Source organism: Raphanus sativus, chromosome 6 (assembly GCF_000801105.2).
Source record: "Raphanus sativus cultivar WK10039 chromosome 6, ASM80110v3, whole genome shotgun sequence".
NCBI lineage: Eukaryota > Viridiplantae > Streptophyta > Magnoliopsida > Brassicales > Brassicaceae > Raphanus > Raphanus sativus.
The window spans coordinates 39039130-39057977 of NC_079516.1; the positions used below are offsets into that span (position 1 = coordinate 39039130).

At 33.5% G+C, this 18848-nt stretch overlaps 4 protein-coding genes across 7 annotated transcripts; 2 read left to right on the forward strand and 2 right to left on the reverse strand.

Annotated features, from left to right (window-relative positions):
* The first annotated feature begins 4025 nt into the window (after positions 1 to 4025).
* LOC108806260 (uncharacterized) lies at positions 4026 to 5122 on the forward strand. The gene has a single exon (XM_018578330.2). It carries the CDS (start codon positions 4142 to 4144, stop codon positions 4967 to 4969), a length of 828 nt encoding a protein of 275 aa, XP_018433832.2. The 5' UTR covers positions 4026 to 4141; the 3' UTR covers positions 4970 to 5122.
* LOC108806259 (protein S-acyltransferase 10) lies at positions 4967 to 7395 on the reverse strand. Of its 2 annotated transcripts, none has more exons than XM_018578329.2 (11): positions 7083 to 7395; positions 6842 to 6956; positions 6687 to 6761; positions 6535 to 6606; positions 6260 to 6391; positions 6132 to 6165; positions 5942 to 6051; positions 5760 to 5843; positions 5583 to 5666; positions 5443 to 5508; positions 4967 to 5271 (listed from the first exon to the last, which is right to left on the reverse strand). In XM_018578329.2, the coding sequence occupies exons 1-11, from the start codon at positions 7165 to 7167 to the stop codon at positions 5106 to 5108; spliced, it is 1023 nt and encodes a 340-aa protein (XP_018433831.1). In that variant the 5' UTR covers positions 7168 to 7395; the 3' UTR covers positions 4967 to 5105. The 2 variants fall into 2 exon arrangements, with proteins under 2 accessions (XP_018433831.1, XP_018433830.1); XM_018578328.2 differs by having other exon boundaries at positions 6260 to 6406.
* Positions 7396 to 10399: 3004 nt separating this feature from the next.
* Positions 10400 to 10925, forward strand: LOC108810307 (protein IQ-DOMAIN 20). The gene is made up of 2 exons (XM_018582426.2): positions 10400 to 10678; positions 10767 to 10925. Exons 1-2 carry the CDS (start codon positions 10400 to 10402, stop codon positions 10923 to 10925), a joined length of 438 nt encoding a protein of 145 aa, XP_018437928.1.
* A 2633-nt stretch (positions 10926 to 13558) lies between these two features.
* On the reverse strand, positions 13559 to 15910 carry LOC108812970 (probable protein phosphatase 2C 46). Of its 3 annotated transcripts, none has more exons than XM_018585379.2 (5): positions 15572 to 15910; positions 14903 to 15280; positions 14461 to 14828; positions 14105 to 14341; positions 13559 to 14022 (listed from the first exon to the last, which is right to left on the reverse strand). In XM_018585379.2, exons 2-5 carry the CDS (start codon positions 15228 to 15230, stop codon positions 13801 to 13803), a joined length of 1155 nt encoding a protein of 384 aa, XP_018440881.1. In that variant the 5' UTR covers positions 15231 to 15280; positions 15572 to 15910; the 3' UTR covers positions 13559 to 13800. The 3 variants fall into 3 exon arrangements, with proteins under 3 accessions (XP_018440881.1, XP_018440880.1, XP_018440879.1); XM_018585378.2 differs by having other exon boundaries at positions 14903 to 15315; positions 15434 to 15910; XM_018585377.2 differs by having other exon boundaries at positions 15434 to 15909.
* Positions 15911 to 18848: the final 2938 nt, after the last annotated feature.

An 18848-nucleotide genomic window follows, 5' to 3' on the forward strand; every position in this document is an offset into this window, starting at 1 on the left:
GAGCTTAGTTGAGTTTGGTTATAACCCAAACCGGATCGAAATCCGAACTAGGATCCGATAATATCCGAAATTAGTTAAATATGATAATTTAAGGTGATTTAGATATTTTAAAGTATTCAAAATATTTTTGTAGTTTGTTTAATTTGTTATTTTGAATGTATTTAGCTAATTTAGATAGTTTAACTAGTATTTAATTAGATCTGTAAATAATTTATATATTTTGAAAAAAAATTATCAATTTTTGAGGTTTGAAACATATTTTTTAGACGATTTTAAACATTGGTTACATCTGATCCGAATCGAACCTAGAAGGAACCGAACCGAAACATGATCTGATAATTAATAAAGCCCGAATGGTACTTCTCAGCATAACACTGAAAATTCGAAAATTCGAATCACCCGGACCGATACCGAATCGGCCACCGAACTCCAAGCCTATATATTGCCATGCATTTAATATTTTCATATATCAAAAGGTTTGTTTTTTAAAATTAATTTACCCAAATACATAGAGAAAACACGAGTGGATCAACAAAAGCAGAAGGCTTCTTTATACTTTTTTATAAATTCTCATTGATGTAATATCTTTGACATTTTTGGATATTTTATTAAAATATACGGGAAGGCAGGAAGAGACATCGGAGAGAGAGTTATGGAGAGTCGGCAAATAGAGGTGAGGTGATAGGGCCATGGGGGCAATGGCTCGCCAATAATGGCAATTGGGTGGCATAATAATTACACAACAGGACAAACACCAAACAAAATAATAATTCTATTGAAAAAATACAAGTGTAATGTTAATAGCTGCTATATTTATGTAAGGGAGGGTCCATCCAAGAGCGTAACGTGACTTCACATGGCTGATGGCCCAGACTTTTCCTTGTCTATCGTCGCACATTGCAGTACCTAAACTTCATATAGTTCCTTAAAACCAACTTCTTCTATATGTTCAACAACAAAAACTTCTTCTGCATGTTCAAAAACAATAAAAACAACCGGGCTTCGTAGCCTGGTGGTAATGGAACCTCAGCTGAGGTGCCCGCCACCCAGCTTCGAAACCCGGCCACAGCGATTTAACATCCTTACTGCTGGGGCACTGGACCCCTTCGGGGATATTTGGGAAAGTGGCTGCCCAGACACCAGAGATACCAAAAAAAAAAAAAAAAACAATAAAAACTTCTTCTGTATATATATACTTTTGCTGGATTGCTTAATATAAGCCATAGGTTAAATATGTGTAAACAAAAGAAATATTAATTGGATAGTGTTTGGAGGATTCAGTTATATACGTAGAAAGAACAAATAAGTGCTCCACAATAAAATTTACATAGCTCCTCTTGCTGTCTTCAAGGAAACAAATAGAATGATCATCAACACGATTCATGCTAGAAAAAGACCGCGTCGGTTTCAAAACCTTATGCAACACTGGCTGATTTAAATTGGCCACGTTTCAGTGTTTCACTGCTGCTAGCTTAACTTAATGCTTTCTTGTTTTCACTTTTTTTTTGCCAAGAAATCATTTGTATAGGATGCAAAGTTGTAACCTTCTCCAGTTTCATTTATGAAATATTAACATTTCTATCGAAAAAAGAACAAATAAGTTATCAGTTTTTAGTAGTTTAATGGTAGTAGAATTAGGTTGGTTAATCTTTTGTGTATTCAGCTTGAACCTTATATTATGGTGCAAAAATCTTTTCATTTAAATAAGAATTTTAAAAACTGATTGCAGGTATGTAATGTAAACAGGGCCGGCCCAGAGAGAAAGCCACCCAAACCATCGATTAGGGCATCCGAATTATAGGGCATATTTAAAAAAAAAATCTTATTAGTATTTCTTAAACAAATAAAATTTGTAAAGGTTTTGGCTAAATATTAATTTTTGGGATTATTTAGAAAAGTTTAAATGATTATTTTCTTAGAATTAGAGTTAATATTGTATCAATTATAAAAATATTAAGTATGGTATATAGAGAACATTTTAAGATACAATATTGTAATTTCCATTTGAAGTAATATACTTTTTATTATCTTTTAAACGTTTCAGAAACCTTCATAAAAGATTTTTTAAAAAATTACTAAATTTTATAATATACTTTTGTTAGTCAAAATAAATGACTTTATAAATATTTGTTATGGTTTTATACGTTTTAATATATGATTTTTAATTTTTATTAATTATTTATGGAATGGTATGCATTCACAGATAATTGGGGATGATTTATTTATAGAACTAAAAATTCTTCGAAAATCAAGATATGTAAAGTTTGAAAACTATCAAAGTGTTTAAGTTTTTTAAAAAAAATCGGAAGATTGTTATCAAAACACATAAACTACTTATTGTATTTATTAACCATTCTGGTATTAGTCACCACAACTGAAAGAACTTTTCGAAGTTAAATCTGATAAAAAAAATTGTGTTCTACCATATCACAAAAGATGTTAAATGGACTTTCTATATTCTCTATTGATACAATTATGATTAAAAAGGCTTAGTTATATACATATATATATATAGTGGATGTTTTTACGGGAAAAAATGTAAAAAAAAAATTCATATTTCAACAATAAAAATTTTTATAAACTGTTTATAAAATTTGATTTTTTATTTGATATTATTTTGTGATCTTGATAAAATACATAAGAGACATAAATTTTAAATTTAGCTTCGAGCATTATAAACCATTAGACCGGCACTGAATGTAAGAGATTAGGGCACCTCCATTGCACAACTCTTAATAGAATTTGTTAGCAATGGGGTCCCACCAATCCCTCTTTTTTTTTAAAACTCCCACTCTCTCACCTCTTAAGCATCTTTATAGGTGTAACTCTTGAGATAGTTTTAACCATATGGGCCCACATTTTTGTTAAAACATTTCCCTCTCTCCTCTTATGCAAGAGGCAAATTTTAATCTTTTTGCGGGTCCCACTTCTCTATTCTTCTTTCTGATTGGTTAAATTTTCTTTTTTTTTTAATCAAAAAGAAAAAAAAGTTTAAGAATCATTTTTAAAGTTACACCTATAAAGATGTTCTTAAACCTCTTGTTTAAGAGGTAACTCTTACAATGTTCCGCGAGTTTCACGTACACGTGGTGACCTGCGATTGGTCGGTCTTTTTTTTTTTTTAAGAAAAATCGATTAAAATTAGAAAAAAAAAGTTATGAACCCCAAAATTGAGGTTTAGGGATGGAGATGGTCTTATGAACTTAAAGTGCAGAACCTATAATGCTAACATAAAAAAACAATTTAGTTTCGTGTTTTCATACATGCATGAGATCAAGCAAATATTTCAGATGATATATCTTCTCTTTTTTAAAGTAATGAAATGTCTACTTGTAGACCAATTACATAAGAAAAAAGTTGCATATCCAAAGCACCGGAAGATATAGTAATGAGAAAAGCCTAACGATATAGTTAGGACAGATATTTTGAGATGTCTAAATCTAATAAGAGAGGGATAAGATATTCAGTTGCAGGCTGTACTTTTGATAGTGACAAGTCATATTCATGAATTCATACTAGAGAAGGAAGACGGTGTGAACTATGATTGTGAGTTGATTATTATCATCGTCTCCTCTGTAAGTTTTTAACAAGACACTCGTGCACACTGGCCCATATCGTATTATCCAACCATCAGCTTTTCTAAAAATCATTTTCAATAACTATTTGTTGTTTAGATTATCAATATTCCTTTGATGATGATGATCACACAAATATGAGAGAATATACGCTCACTAATTAAGTAATTACAATCCATACATCCTTCCACGTCGGTGTTTATCAACACCCAAAGTTGAAGGAGATTACGTGACAAAATATCTTAGTTTTGATTCTTCTCGCCTAACCAAAGATCTAAGTGGGTACCTCATTGATCTTTTTTTTTTAAATGAAAGAAAATTAGCTATGAAAACATAAACATGAGATTAGCAGATTAGGTACATGTATAGCAAACTCTATAATAGCACACGTCGATATCAAATAAAGTAGGCTTCGATGGAACAAATGAACGTTGTCCCCTTCACGTGGCTTTTACTTTCACAAGTCTAAACCCTTATTTCATTTGACCTATCTCTCTCTCTCTAGTCTCTCTATATATGTATTCAACTTCAGCTAAAACTTTATCTATCTCTCAACCTTATCAACAATGGCTTCCACCTACCACGTTCGATCTAGTAGCTTACCAGCTCGGTTACACTCAAATGGTTGTCTCAACCATATTCAGCAACTCCTCAACAAGCTTCCTACAGATAATAACAGTAGCCTATCGTTTCTCTCAGAGCTCTATGACTCTGTTTCTCATCTATTCAATGACTCGCCAGCTTCATTACTACTCCCTCATCACTCCTTTTTCACCCATCTTCTTGATCTTTCTCTTGTACACCTTGACTTGTGCTCCAAGCTAAGAGACATCACTTGCCGCATCAAGGATTGCCTCCGAGACCTCCGCTCTGCTTTCAGAAGGAGGACACACGGTGGAGATTCCACGATCCAGTGCCACGTCAAAGCCTTTATCCGCTCTCGGAGATTGATTCACAAGGATCTTGCTAAGCTACTCTCGTTGCTCAAACAAACCGAACATTCCTCTTCCGAAGCAAATCATCCTTTCATCACACTGCTCCGACAAGTTTGTTCACAAACATGTCACTCCTTTAGGACTGTCCTGTTGTCCTTATCCTCACCTGTACCAAAGCCCATGCCTTCCAAATGGTCTTCAGTCACCAAACTGATGATCAAGAACGTTACGAATAAAAACGCTCAAGTTCAGACAAACGAGTTCCAAATGATGGACGATGAGCTACAAAGACTCTCCTTGGCCAAAGAGATAAACAAGGAACGAATCAAATCTCTGGTCACAACCTTGGAAAACGTAGATGTTGCGGTTGAAGAACTAGAGGCGTCGCTTGAAAGCTTATACAGGCGTATGATCCAAGCAAGAGTCTCAATTTTGAACACACTCTCTACACATATATGATTTAATTAGAACTCCATTCACTAGATCCTCATTGTGTATGTATACAAGTTCACATATATTTTTTTAACATGTTTCATAGATTAAAACAATGGTAGCTGTCTAACTAAACAAACCAAAAAAAAAGAAAAAAAAAAATTTAGCAACAACGACATTTCAACATATCTAAGCAAGTGTAGGGTCTTGCTTTATCCTCGAGTTCGAATGCGGTGGGCAGTGAGTCTAGAGTATCGTTGCCGCAACAGACGTTGTGTAGATTCCTCTTTATGCCTCTGCTAAATGGATGCACTCGTTCCGGAATATTCCTACAAACACACAAATAAAGCTCTGTTATCACATAACCAAAACCTATCAACCGACACATTTTAACAATTTGGACAAAGAAACTTAGTTCTTCTCCCTGAAGTAACTTGATATTGTTACTAGGTGATAGATAGATAGATAGATAGATAGATAGAAGAGGGGTTGAATAATACCTCATGTAGGGAATACGTTTTCGTCTCACAAGTTCATAAGTGCTCTGATTCGTTAGAATGAGGTAGCTGCAGGAGCTCAGCAATTAGACAAAAACGTATGAGATTTTGAGGAGAATATCAAAGAAAAAATGTGTATATACCTGTGAAAAAGCAATAGAAGCAGCACAAATATCATGGAGATCACCAAGACGGCAAGCAGTAGTATGATAATTGCATTCTTCCACCTGTTTTTCACATATCCATTTGAAAAAAAAAATCATTATTCAAAGAAACTTACATGATGAGTGTAGAGATGAAGAAAAAAAAGGTTAGTATACCAAGGCTTGGCTACGTTACTGAGGTAGTCAATGTACATGATGAGTGTCCAGATGCATAGAGCACTCTCTTCACATATGTACCACCTGATAAATATCATGGATACACCTTTTATGAGAGAGATCTAAACATAATGACAATCCAGCTTTGGTAGCTCTTAACATTAGTGCAACTTCAGCTTTACCAGAATTTACAATGGTTTTTCTGGCCTACACATGTTCCCAGCCAAACACAGTGATGATCAAACTGAAGAACACATCTATCACAATCATGACAATGCTTGGCTCGTGGAGGCTGCAACCAAGTTTAGTTAGTGAGGGAAAACATTTAACAAAACATGGTAAAAAACAACAAGTTGAATTGAAATGTTTTACCTGCTCCACATGACAATAGCCGCAAGTCAAATTTCTGCAGGTTACAAAACAAAAATAAAAAGTGAAACAATTCAGAATCAAGTAACACTTGTTTCCTAGTAATAATAAAAGCTGATTCTTTAAAGAACCTTAAGGATGTCCCTGGAGGGTACAAGTCAAGAACCATCTTGGCCCAGGAGGAAGTTGGAGTCTTTCTACTACTACCACCACCACCTGAAGCTGATTCTCCTTCCACATTAATAACAAAGCTCCCATTTTTTCTGGAACCATGTTGTCTTCGCTTAAATAACACGACATAATTAAAAATAAATATAAACACAACACTTAGACAGAGACACAGTTCATTTCCATCACTTGTTTCCAATCAAAATCCTAACACAAGGATTAATAACTAAATTCTCACATTGAGGTGGTAGGTGCATTTCTGTAAATTGCATCATTCCCGCAAACCTCCCTCATTGCATCAATTACATACCTTACAAGACAAGGAAGAAGCTTTTCAGCACACTAGGGACAGTGATGAAGTAGTTTAGTTTAGTTTTAGATTTTTTGTACCCAGGTGAAGAGCCAGAAGTCACAAAGTACTGAAGAAGCGTGAGAGAAAACAACAACAAGTAAGAAGCCGTGTACCTGTTAACAGAATCAAGCACCAATTAAAGATTGTTTTTTAATAGAGTAAATAAGCGAAACGTAGATTAATTAACAAGTACCATGGATCTCGCTTAGTTTTGTCGATGAAGTCAGCATCGCAAACGAAGAGGAAGCCGATGAAGACGAGGTGTATAGCTACTAGTCCCAGTTTCATTAACAGAGAAGATCTTTTCACTTTTAGCAAAAAAACCAAAACACAATTGGGGGTTTTAGTGAATCAAATCCACAAACCTTTAAAACCGAATTCAGATAAGTAAATTGAAAAGGGATCATGATCAGGATTCAAAAAGGAGTGGTTACCAGGATCAGAGAGACAAGGGATGCTAAGGAGATAGCTGTCTCGGGTTCGATCCCAGGGTCGGAGAATAGGACAGCACACGCCCATGGTTGACTCTCTCTCTCTCTCTCTCTCTCTCAGACAAACATTGGTGGGAGAGAGAGACAGAGACAGGGAGGATCGCGCACGAAAGACAAAATAAGATTCTCCAGAAATGCGATCTTGTAGACTTGTTGTAGCTGTAAATTGACAGAGAGAGAGAGAGAGAGAGAGAGAGAGAGAGAGAGAGTAGAGATTAGTTGGCGATTGCCTGATTTTCTCTTTAGCTACAAACGAGACAGTGGTGGTGGTGATGAGATGATGTTTTAAGATCCTTGGGGAAGACACTTTAGTTGGGCCTGTTTCCGAGTTTAAGCCCATTTAAAAATTTGGAAACTTACGGGCTTACAAATTAGGTTTTGTGTCCGCATGATATTTAACCAAATAGAACCTAACTAATTTTTTTATAAATTAATATTTGATAAATTAATAAATACACTGAATTAATAAAACTTTCCATTTTTAAATTTGAAAAGTTTAATATATTACATAAATTAATAAGATGATAAAATAACATATTTTAAATATTATATATATAGTCTCACTTTTTTTTTTGTCAACAACATTACAGACTCATATTTGTATACACTAAATCATATAATAAATGATGTATGAAACTCGTATTCCAAAATTTTAATTAATGTATATAAGGTAGAATCACATAACTTTATTATTTTATAAAGAAATAGATTTTAAATATAAAAATCTAAAAAGATTTTTTTTATAAATTAACAACTCAATAAATTAACAAAATATTTTAATTTCAACATTATTAATTTATAGAGTTTTTACATTATGCAATAAATCAAGCGAAGAAAAGCGAGAAACTAAAATAATACTCTTTCTTAATTTAAAATATTTGATGTTTACGATTTGTACATAGACCAATAAAAATTAAATACATATGGTTTATTAGTTTTGTTACTTTTATTTGTTCTCGATTATTTTCTATTGTTCGTACTTTTAGGTTTTGATTTATATTTTAGTTTTAAAGTAAAATGTATTAATTAAAGTTAAAAATCAATTTTTTATATGCAATTAAAAACATCAAACATTTGTATACAAGAACAGTATATATAGATGAATAATCCAGCAACCAATGAATAAGAATTCCTCGAATTTTTCAGAATTTAAAAACTTTCCAAAAATAATAAAAGAGTCTCGACATGTAAAGGTGAAACCAAATGAAAAGAAAAAAAACTAAAATCCAAACTAAAACGAAAACCAAAAGAAAAAACAAACTAAAATCATAATGAACTAAAATATTATTTTGATTTCCACTAATAACAATTGTTCATGTTTCCTTTTCTTAATAAAATTGAGATTAACTTTTTAATATAATTTTCCTTTTTGACAAAAGCCTATAAATAATAAAAAAGGAAAATATTTATAAAATATAAAAAAATGATTTTTATGTTAAACGAATTTTAATTTTATTATTCTTTATGTTTCCTAAAAACAATAATAAACATATCTAATTTTTAAATATATACTTACAATATATATTTATATATTTGAGAACTCAGTCTCTATGTATCGTCCTCATGTTAGTTTTCCTGATGGTTAATTTCAAAAATAACCTTAATGAACTAAAAATATTATTTTTATTTTCATTAATAACAATTATTCATGTTTCTTTTTTATTAATAAAATTAAGATTAAATTTTAATATAAATTTTCATTTTGATTAAAGCATATAAATATAAAAAGGAAAAGGAAAAGATTTATAAAATATAAACATTGATTTTTATATAAAATGAATTTTAGTTTTATTATTCTTTATATTTCCTAAAAACATAATCAATATATCTAATTTTTTAAAAAAAAAATATATATATATATATATATATATATATATATATATTTGCGAAGTCAGTCCCTACATATCGTCCTCGCGTTATTTTTACGTTGATTAATTACAAAAAAAAATTAATGAACTAAAAATAATATTTCAATTTCCATTAATAACAATTAGTCATGTTTCCTTTTTTAAATAAAATTGAGATTAAATTTTTAATATAATTTTCCTTTTTACTAAAGCATATAAATAATAAAAAAAAGGAAAAGATTTATAAAATACAAACATTGATTTTTATATAAAACGAATTTTAATTTTATTACGCTTTATGTTTCCTAAAAACAATAATAAAAATATTTTTTTTTTAAAATACACTTTACATATATATATATATATATATGTGTGTGTGTGTGTGTGTATATAACATAACTTCACAAAAAAATTGAAAACTAGAATACTTTAGTCATTCTTTTCTAAAACATAATAATATTTTATTATAAATATATTTGATCAAATAATAATAATAAAATAATTTTAACAACATAAATGAATATTAATATCTTACTTTAAAAATGAGTATATCTTATTACTATTTTGTAACCAAATAAATAATTAAAATGTGAGGCTGCAATAAGATAAATAATATTTCCTTTATAAATATATTTTGATTAAATTGTTAAAAAATTATAAAAATAATTACCAACACTTCAATTTCACAAAAGAAAATTACTGAAAACAAAATATTTCAAATTATACATAATCTACAAAATATATTTATCATCCGAAGATAAAATAAAATAAAATAAAATCCAATTAGTAAGATGTTCTTATTTTAGTCTAATTGTAATAAAAAAACTTGTGATTCTTTTTAAAAAAATTGATATACTAAAATATGAATAACAAATCATTATTAATATGAATAATCAAATCAACCAATTATTATAAGTATATGGATTTCCAAAATACTACAAATTATGTTTATTAATGCCAGAGCTGATTTATATTTCTGTTTCCTATTTTTCTATAACAATATATACCAATTATACAAAAACAAAATCAAATATATTTACAAATATAAGAGGATAAATTGAACTACATGAATTTAACAAAATAATATTTCAATTTTAACATATAAGAACCTGTTTAATTTAATATAATAGATGTAACTTAATATATCAAAATAAATATTTGAAATAATACAAAATATTATATGTAAAATCATATATATAAGATGTAAACATAATGATACATAATATCTTTTGTTGTACATATAAATTACAAAATAACTTAAAACGTATAAACAAACAAAAATCACCTAGTTAACTTAACTATACATAGAAAGACCAACGACTTTTCTGTCTTCAAAAGTAATAAACAAAATCAAGTACAAAGTAGAGAATAGCATGGGAGCACGTTCGTTCGTTAACAAATCAACAAACAAAAATGGAGAGCACATCATCTCCATCCCTTAAAGTCACCGCCTTCACTTTTATTTACATTTTACGCACGTCTCTGCTTAAAAAAAAAAACTCGTACCAAAGCAGAGCGACAGGTATTCACAATATGGCCAACTCCAACTCGAAAAGATTGTTTGGTGTCGTAAGGAGGAAGCTTCTCCGGCGATCTCCCAGCAGTATCACCACCATTCGCTCATTTATCCCACAAACCACTAAAGAACACATTGCCGCCATTAAAATCCAAGCTTATTTCAGAGGTCACCTGGTATAAAAAAACATACACGTTTTCTCTTGTCATTACAAAACCTTGTTTCTTTTGATTACTAGAAAGTTAACCATTGTAAGTATTGTAGGGAAGGAGAGCATTTAGAGCGTTGAGGAGTCTTGTGAAGCTTCAAGCGGTGGCTAGAGGAGTGCTTGTGAGGAGACAAGCTCGAATAGCATTACATTGTATGCATGCTCTTGCTCGCTTGCAGGTTAGGGTTCGTGCTCGTCAGATTCTCTCCCATTAAAATCCCATGATGATCCACTTCAATATATGCCCTTGTTTCTTCTACCTCTATTGTGATTGTGACATCTACATAACATATCATTGTCCTTTCAAATTATTGTGATTTTGTATATTTAACTAATTAACCCTAACACTCTTTAGTTTGTACTGATAAACAAGATCAGTCAAGCTGAAATTTCTGTCTTAATTTTGTTTTAATGAAAAGTAGTAGACAATAAACTATACATTCCAAAAGGAATCCATAGATAATAATGAAGCAAAGCAGTAGAAGAGATAAAAGAAGCTGATGAAGGGTTTTGTGGGGGCACCTTGGATGACAAGAAAGGGTTAGGCTTCCATTGAGACACACCATTAGTGTCTGGTGAGTGACTTGTTTAAAAAAAAACTCTAGACATTCTAAGCAAGATCAGTTACCTAAAAAGAGTTTTGCCATCAACAAAGAATCTACCAGTCTCCATTTTCAACACATACATAAGCATAAAAAGTCAATATATAGCTATAAGTAGATCTACAAGAAACAGAGAGAGAAAGAGAGACGAGAGAGCACTGAGATATTGACGCGGCTCAATCAGATATCTAAGAGAGTTGTTGCGTGGTTTGGTCGGGAAGATCTGAATGAACCAGGCCAATATCAAAGAGGACTCTCTAGTGCTAACTGGTGCAGATTCAAAGGAAGACATATGTCTTGTGAAAATAAAAGAAGATAGACGTGTGAGGGGAAGTGTGATGAGGAGAAGGTGAGAATGTCTGTGGGGGAGAGTTATAAAGGAAAGGTATTAAATTAGGGTTAAAGAGAGAAGGAAATGGAAGGTATGGAGCATTAAAACCACATCTACTACCAATGCACAAAAGGCTGGCTCAACCTCTTTACTCCCTCTCCTCTCTTCTCTCCCTCTCTCTCTCTCTCTCTCTCTCTCTCTCTCTCTCTCTCTCTCTCTCTCTCTCTCTCTCTCTCTTCTCTCTCTCTCTCTCTCTCTCTTCTCTCTCTCTCTCTCTCTCTCTCTCTCTCTCTCTCTCTCTCTCTCTCTCTCTCTCTCTCTATTTCAAGTTCAATTATATGTATCCATCGTTACAAACTAAATTGGCTATACAATGTGAACCAATACTACTTTGCCTCCTCCTCTGTCTTTCCTCGTTGAGTTTCATATCAGTTACTATTATTTTTTAAAAAAAAAATGTGTAACGTAGGAAGATTTGAGGAAGAAGTTAAAAGAACACTGAAGATGCTATGTAATAAATTATGAGGGAATCTCGCAGAAAAGATGGGACACTGGCTGCCTGCAACCATTAATGTTCTTACTGCTCTTTTTTTCAACTACTATACTCCCTCTCTTCCTCTCTCTGTGCCTTTCTGCTTTTTACAACCTCAAGTGAGTTATGAACCCTAATGACCTCTCTCTCTCTCTCTCTCTTTTCTGTTGAAGAGATTCGAGTTTTTAATGCACATTGTAACGCCAGAGCTTTTCTTTGTCTGTTGTTAAGATGGGTGGGGAATGCAAGAACTATTGAACACCCGTATTTACGTTTCTCTCTAACTCTACTACATTTAACGTCTTCGGTCCACCATTGCCATAAATTTATGCAGAAACACACACTATCTTTCTCTACCTAATTATATTTTCTTAAAGACTTGCAAAATATAGTATATCAAAATTTACCTGCTCTTGCTCACCACATTATTTTGATGTTATAGTTCAGCTTTTTGGGTTTGCTACCGTTGAGTAGCTTAATATCAATGCTCATTAAAATAACACTAAGTCATTCAATCATGAGTTAATTTCTCTCAAGCGTTCTTCTAGGATTCAAAGTTTCTTTTATAAACATTTACCTTCGAAGTGGACAACCAATCAAGGAGTTGATTTCAGGTGTATATTATTAGGTTGCTTTTTGTCAACATATAGCAGGAAAAATTAGTTAAAAATAGCAGGAAAAATTATCCTTTTAAATTCTGAAATAAAACTGGCTATAAAATCATTCTCAACATAATTTATCTCCGATTGCGTAAACTAGACTAGGAACCCAAAAATGAGGAAAGAAAATAAACCAAGATTCTCTCATTTAAAAATTAAGTTTAACTAAAGTAAATTTATATGATTTTTTTTTTGCTAACTACAAAAAAAAAAAAATTATAACCACCAGTAAATGGGAAAACAATATGTAAATTGAAACTTATAATTACTCAGGTTGAGTTCAAGCTTTCTCTCTACATGGCTGCAGAATATGATCTACAGTAGTGTTGAGTAGATTTCTTTATTTTAACAAAAACCAAAAAGAAAAAAACAATAAAAGACGGCAAAGTCAACTATTTCAAAAGCTCCCACTTAGCACCAAACAAGTACAGATCAACAAGGCAAGCTTTCCTTTTGTTCCATTTCACTGGATTGGATGTGAGAAAGCTAATCAGAAGCAATTAAAAAGATAAGTGAGTTTAAATACTTGCTTTTAGAGTAAACTGACAAAAATGTGCAACACGCCAACACGTAATGAATGAAAGGACCTGAAACGAGGACAAATGTATCTTGATGAATGCTCTGTCACTTGAGCTGATTCTTGGATTCATTCACGTATTTAGAATGTAAATCATTATCAAAGACTCTTTTGTGAAAAGAGTTTTATGCAATACAAAACATAGAGGAGGCGGAAAGGCTTACTACATTCATTCATCCATCAACAACAATTACATCATTACACACAAGTCTTGTTGAACAAATAAAAATCAATAATTACCGGAATGGGTTCGGTTCCAAACGTGTGTGTGGCTTTCACGTTAAAATTATACATTCTTTTATACCAACAAAGAGTGATAGATAGATATATAAATATTTTTGTAAATAACTACAAAAGATGGGAAACCTAAAGCGTGGGAGGGAGTAGCTTTAGAGTTTCTTGGGGAAAGTCATACCGCGGCCTCGGATAGAAAGAGAAGGTCCTTTGGCAGAGCTCACTACACTGGTATCAAGGTAGATAACTACCACAGTGATGTCATCGTGGAAATGCCTCCTCACGCCTCTCTCTATCTTCATCAGATCAGAGTATCTCATTTCTCTCTTCTTCGCTGCCGCTTGCATTGCCATCTTCACCAGTCTACGTGCTATCCCCTGCTTTTCATTCACACAGCAAATGATCATAATCAATACTTGGTTTTGAAAGAAGAAGATGAAGAAAAGAGTCTTAACGCACGTTTCGTGGGTGGTTCTGAACGATGTCAACAGCTTCTTGGTTGCTAAGCTGTTCCCATAGTCCATCAGAAGCAAATATAAGAAACTGGTCTTGTGGTTGGAGCTCATGCTCTGTTATCGACGGTTCCCCACTCAAGATTGGTCTTTTGATCGGCTCTCTGAGTCTATACTTGGTGTACAACGGTTCCCTGTTGAACTCCGCCTTCTTCAGATACATGTCTCCTATGGATCTAGACACCTGCAAAGAAACAAACATATTCAAAACTCCCATCTTCAGGGCTTACATCTTGACATGGCCAAGAAACAGACATATCTATCTTAGTGTAAGACATTACTAAGACAACCAAACCATGTTACCTGAATAAGGCCCTTAACGCGCCACACATTGTGCTTCAACACGACGATATGCGAGTCATCCGGGTGCAAGGAGTGCATCTCCTGCCTAACAGACTCGATGCTCACATTATGTTCAGCAGAGAGCTGAAGCGCAATAGCCTCACCAGTCGCCTTCATAGCCCTTCCGAGGACCGCACGTGAATCCCCAACGTTAGCTATGTAGAGCATCCCTCCGCATATAACACCCACAAGGCAGCAAGACCCAACCGCTGCAATCAGTGGCTTAACCGGCCACTGCTTCGTCACAACCCCAAGAAACCCTTCTTCAGTAGCTTCATACGCCTTTCTAATCACATCCATAGACATACACCCCTGCTCTGCTGCAAACCCTGCAGTTGTATTTCAATTAAAGATTATTATTTTAGTTTCAATACAAATATGTATGCAATTCAAATGAACTCACTCTTTAAATGCTGAAAGAGATGGTCATTGACAAAGCGGGAGGTCTCAGGCCCGCCATGACCGTCATAGATTCCGATAAAAGTACCATAAGGACCAGAACCAGAGTCAAGGGTACTCAAAGGGCCAGACTCAACTTGGCTCTGATCCTCGAGGAGATTGTTGGCCTGAACAACGGCCATAGAGAAGTCACCGAGTAGGTGCTGACCAGAGTCTTTGTACCAGAGGAGTCCATCGTGTTTTCCAGTTGAATCAACGGACCTGCCCGCTGATGAAGGCCACAGACAAGCGCTCAAAAGTTTCATCAAAGTTGCTAACAATATCCCCCTCATGCCATCAGGGAAACCCTCTTTCTCTTCCTCCACATCCGTCAAAGTTAATACTACAAACAAGTGGAAAGGATTAAGCTTTATGGATCTACAGTTCAAAAATAGAAATGGGTTTCTCAGAATTTCCCAAAATAGAAACTTGGGTCAATCCAACTACAAAAAATAAAAAAAGATTCAAACTTTATCAAACTGGAGAAAGTGGGTACCAAGCAGATGTAACAGGGAGAAGTCAACAGATACGAAAGATGACGCTCATCAACAGGAACTCCAGAATCGAGATTCAAAGCAATATTGATCTTAAGACAAGGGTTTTGTAGTAAAGAGAGAGAAGATCAGAAAGACACCTGATGAAGCTTTACAAGAAAAGAGAAGAAGCGATTGAGATCTGAAAGGATCGAAGTATGGTAAGAGAGAGAGAGATGGATCTGAGTTGGATCCAGGAGGAAGAAGAAGGGCTTTGCTTGGTGGTGTCTGAGACTCTCTCTCTGAGAGGAAAGGCGAAAGAGAAGGAAAGGGGCTCCACTGCTTCTAACCAGACAATCCAATCCCTGTTACTGGATCAGATTTTTTCTATTAAAAAACCTAACTCTCCTCTCTTGTTCCTCTAATTGACTTTTCCTGTCCCTTTTTTTGTTTTGCTAAACGGTCCTATATCTTTCTAATACTTTCAATTTATGACACTAACTTATCACTTTATAGATTTAGTCCTTATCATGTCCCAAACGATCTGTAGGTTTATTTTAAGAGAGGAGAAGCTACGTGAAGTTGTGAAAAGTGTTTGCAATTATATATGAGAAGATGGAAAGAGAAGTGTGGTGTGTGTTGGTCGAATAAGATTTTGATAGTCTACATTTTTTTTTAGAAAAAAGAGAGAGAAAAAAAGGTGGAATATCTGTGAGTGATTGAAAGAGAGACACGTGATATAGTGATATCATTTAAAGTTAGCTGTCTCAATAAGGTTATACGTGTGGTGGTGTGCACATCAACTTCCACCTCCATCTCCACCTGCACCTCCTGACCGACCAGCTTCACTTCTTTTCCCCCTTTCCTCTTCACTTCTCCCATGTGCCTTCACTTTCCTCTCTTCTCTCCTCTCCCACATATCATATTTTAATGATAAAATAATAAAAAAAACATCAGTGGGCCTTTTCTCTAGAAATAGCCAGCAAGAAAATGGGCTTTGAGAGGTGTGAACAAGAGGCCCTACTGTAGATTTACATAAGTGTAAAAGCAAATAAATGTGGGGTGAGTAGTCAAGAACATCAACCCTACTTTCACTCTTTGCCAAGACATTGAGGAATCACAGAAACTTCACACGTGTAAATTGGTCACGTTTTCTTTTTAGTGTTTTGTCTAAGAATAACCAAACTTTGCTTCACTCATCACTACAAAATCAACGAATGGCATTATAATTTTTTTCTGTTTCGTGTACATACACTAATTAATTACTTTCCAGACACCAGTTTAACAAAGGATAAATTTACATAATTACTAGCTGTTCTTCGGCTTTATATATAAAAGGAGAAAAGATGCAACATCACTCAGAGACAACGACGTCAACGAATCAACCACTTTGCCCGAAGCCTCGTCGTGTTTGTCATTCTCTTCCTGATTTCCTCAAACCTCTCACATGTTCCCTACACTCTCCCAACTGGTAACATTATCTGGTCTATTTTGTTAATTTGTATATATTTTTAGTTAACGTTTGGAGTCCTGTATCTCCATTTCATAAGAACTTTGTGATTTTTTTTTCTCATATACAGGTAAGTATTAACGTCAAAATTGTTATTGAAACAAAGGCTCTATATAATTCTCCCTTTTTTTTTACATTTCTTGAAACTTCATTATGATGGCTCCTATATGCATGTTTGTGTCTCAACTCTCAATCAGCCAACAAAGTTCAGAGGTAAGAAGTTGCATTATCAGCATAATCGATAAGGTCATACTTGCTTTCTTCATCGCATATGTAATTCATATTTCAAAATTAGTAGTACATGTGAGTATCAAAAAGAAACATATGAAATAGTTCAAAGTCTGATTTTTTTTATCTTTGTCAAACTCACTGATTTTTTTTGTCGGAACATAAAACATGAAGGCTTCAATTGGTGACACCACTTTAGGAAAAAAAAAGTGATGAATTGGTTGTTCTTTCAAATTGTTACCAATTAGGTTGAATATTTTGTCAAATTGTTAACACATGGGGTCCACTATATTTCATCATCTAATTTTGATGAGGAACAAGTGGAAAACAATAATTCCTCTTTGTTCAATTTTTTTTCCAATTCAATTCAGTAAATGAAATTTTGTTCAACTTTTTTTTCATGTATTTCATTATTTACACAGTCACCAATTGAAGCCGAAAATGTCATGGCCATACCTATATGAAAACTGAAGGGGTATCTCCAAATTTGCATGCATGCATGCTTCTTGAGAGCTAATAAGTCATTATATTTTATTGTGGTAGGTTCAGCCGACAGAAGGTGGAACAGTAGAGTCAATGTGGTACGCAGGTTCTCCACCTAGGAGAACCGGGAATCCTCTTGTGCACGACCGTCATTTCATTCACTGCCTTGACCTTCTCCCCAGTTTCTCAAGCACTAAGGCTTGATCCTCACATGCATATATAGCCGTACATAACAAAAAAGAAGAAAAAAAAATACTTACGTCCACATTAATTGCCATATCGATCCATCTCGGCGTAAAGAACATCAACTAGACGGTTTTTATACAAATATGCATCCGTTACTCAAGAAGTTTGTAGTTTTTTCTTCGTAGGAATTTATTTGGATTGATATATTGATCACCAAAAGTCCACACTGAGGCCGCAGAACACCACTCACGTACGCAGAGACATATACAGAAAACTTAAATAGGGATATTCAGGGTTTGGATTTTTTATATAGCATAGAACATTCACTCTTTCCAGTTTGTTATGCTTTTTTATTTGAGACATTTCTATTGTTTTATGTAAGACTTGTGTTTCATTTGATTCTATGGGTACTTAATTACTTGTGCATTAGGACTTGTTCGTCTGTACTTATGTTTCAGAATTCTACTTTCTATCAATTTTGTTAAACTTGTTTATAAGTCTATTTTACTTGTATGGCAGCTTATCTTCCTAAAATACAGTTAGAAGATATATAAACGAGTGACTGCGGTCATGGTTATGTAGATTAGAGGTTAAATATTTTCCAGCTGAAACGAAAAACAAAGAGTTTAGGATTATGATTATGAACAAAAAGAGTTTTATCATTGTGATTCAGGCTACCAAATTTTAAAACTGGATCCAAATTAACGAGTGGTTTCTATTTTCGTTAACGAAATACAAAACAGGATTAAAAGTGCGTAATTGTGGGAGCCTTTTCCGATCATGTGTTTTAATTTTCAAATGATGCAATTGTAGTTTTATGGAAGTAGTTCTATATAAAAATTAGCATGATGCAAATAGAGTTGTTCGTTAGAATGTAGTGTAGGTAATTGACTAATTTCTAGTTATCAGAAGATAAAAATGTCCCTTTTAATGGTTTATATCTTAGTTGTTTTTTTATAAGAAGGGACTAAGACCATAAGTATCGCTGGTCCTTGGTTGGGTCCTAATGGGTTTTGGGCTTAAAAATAAAT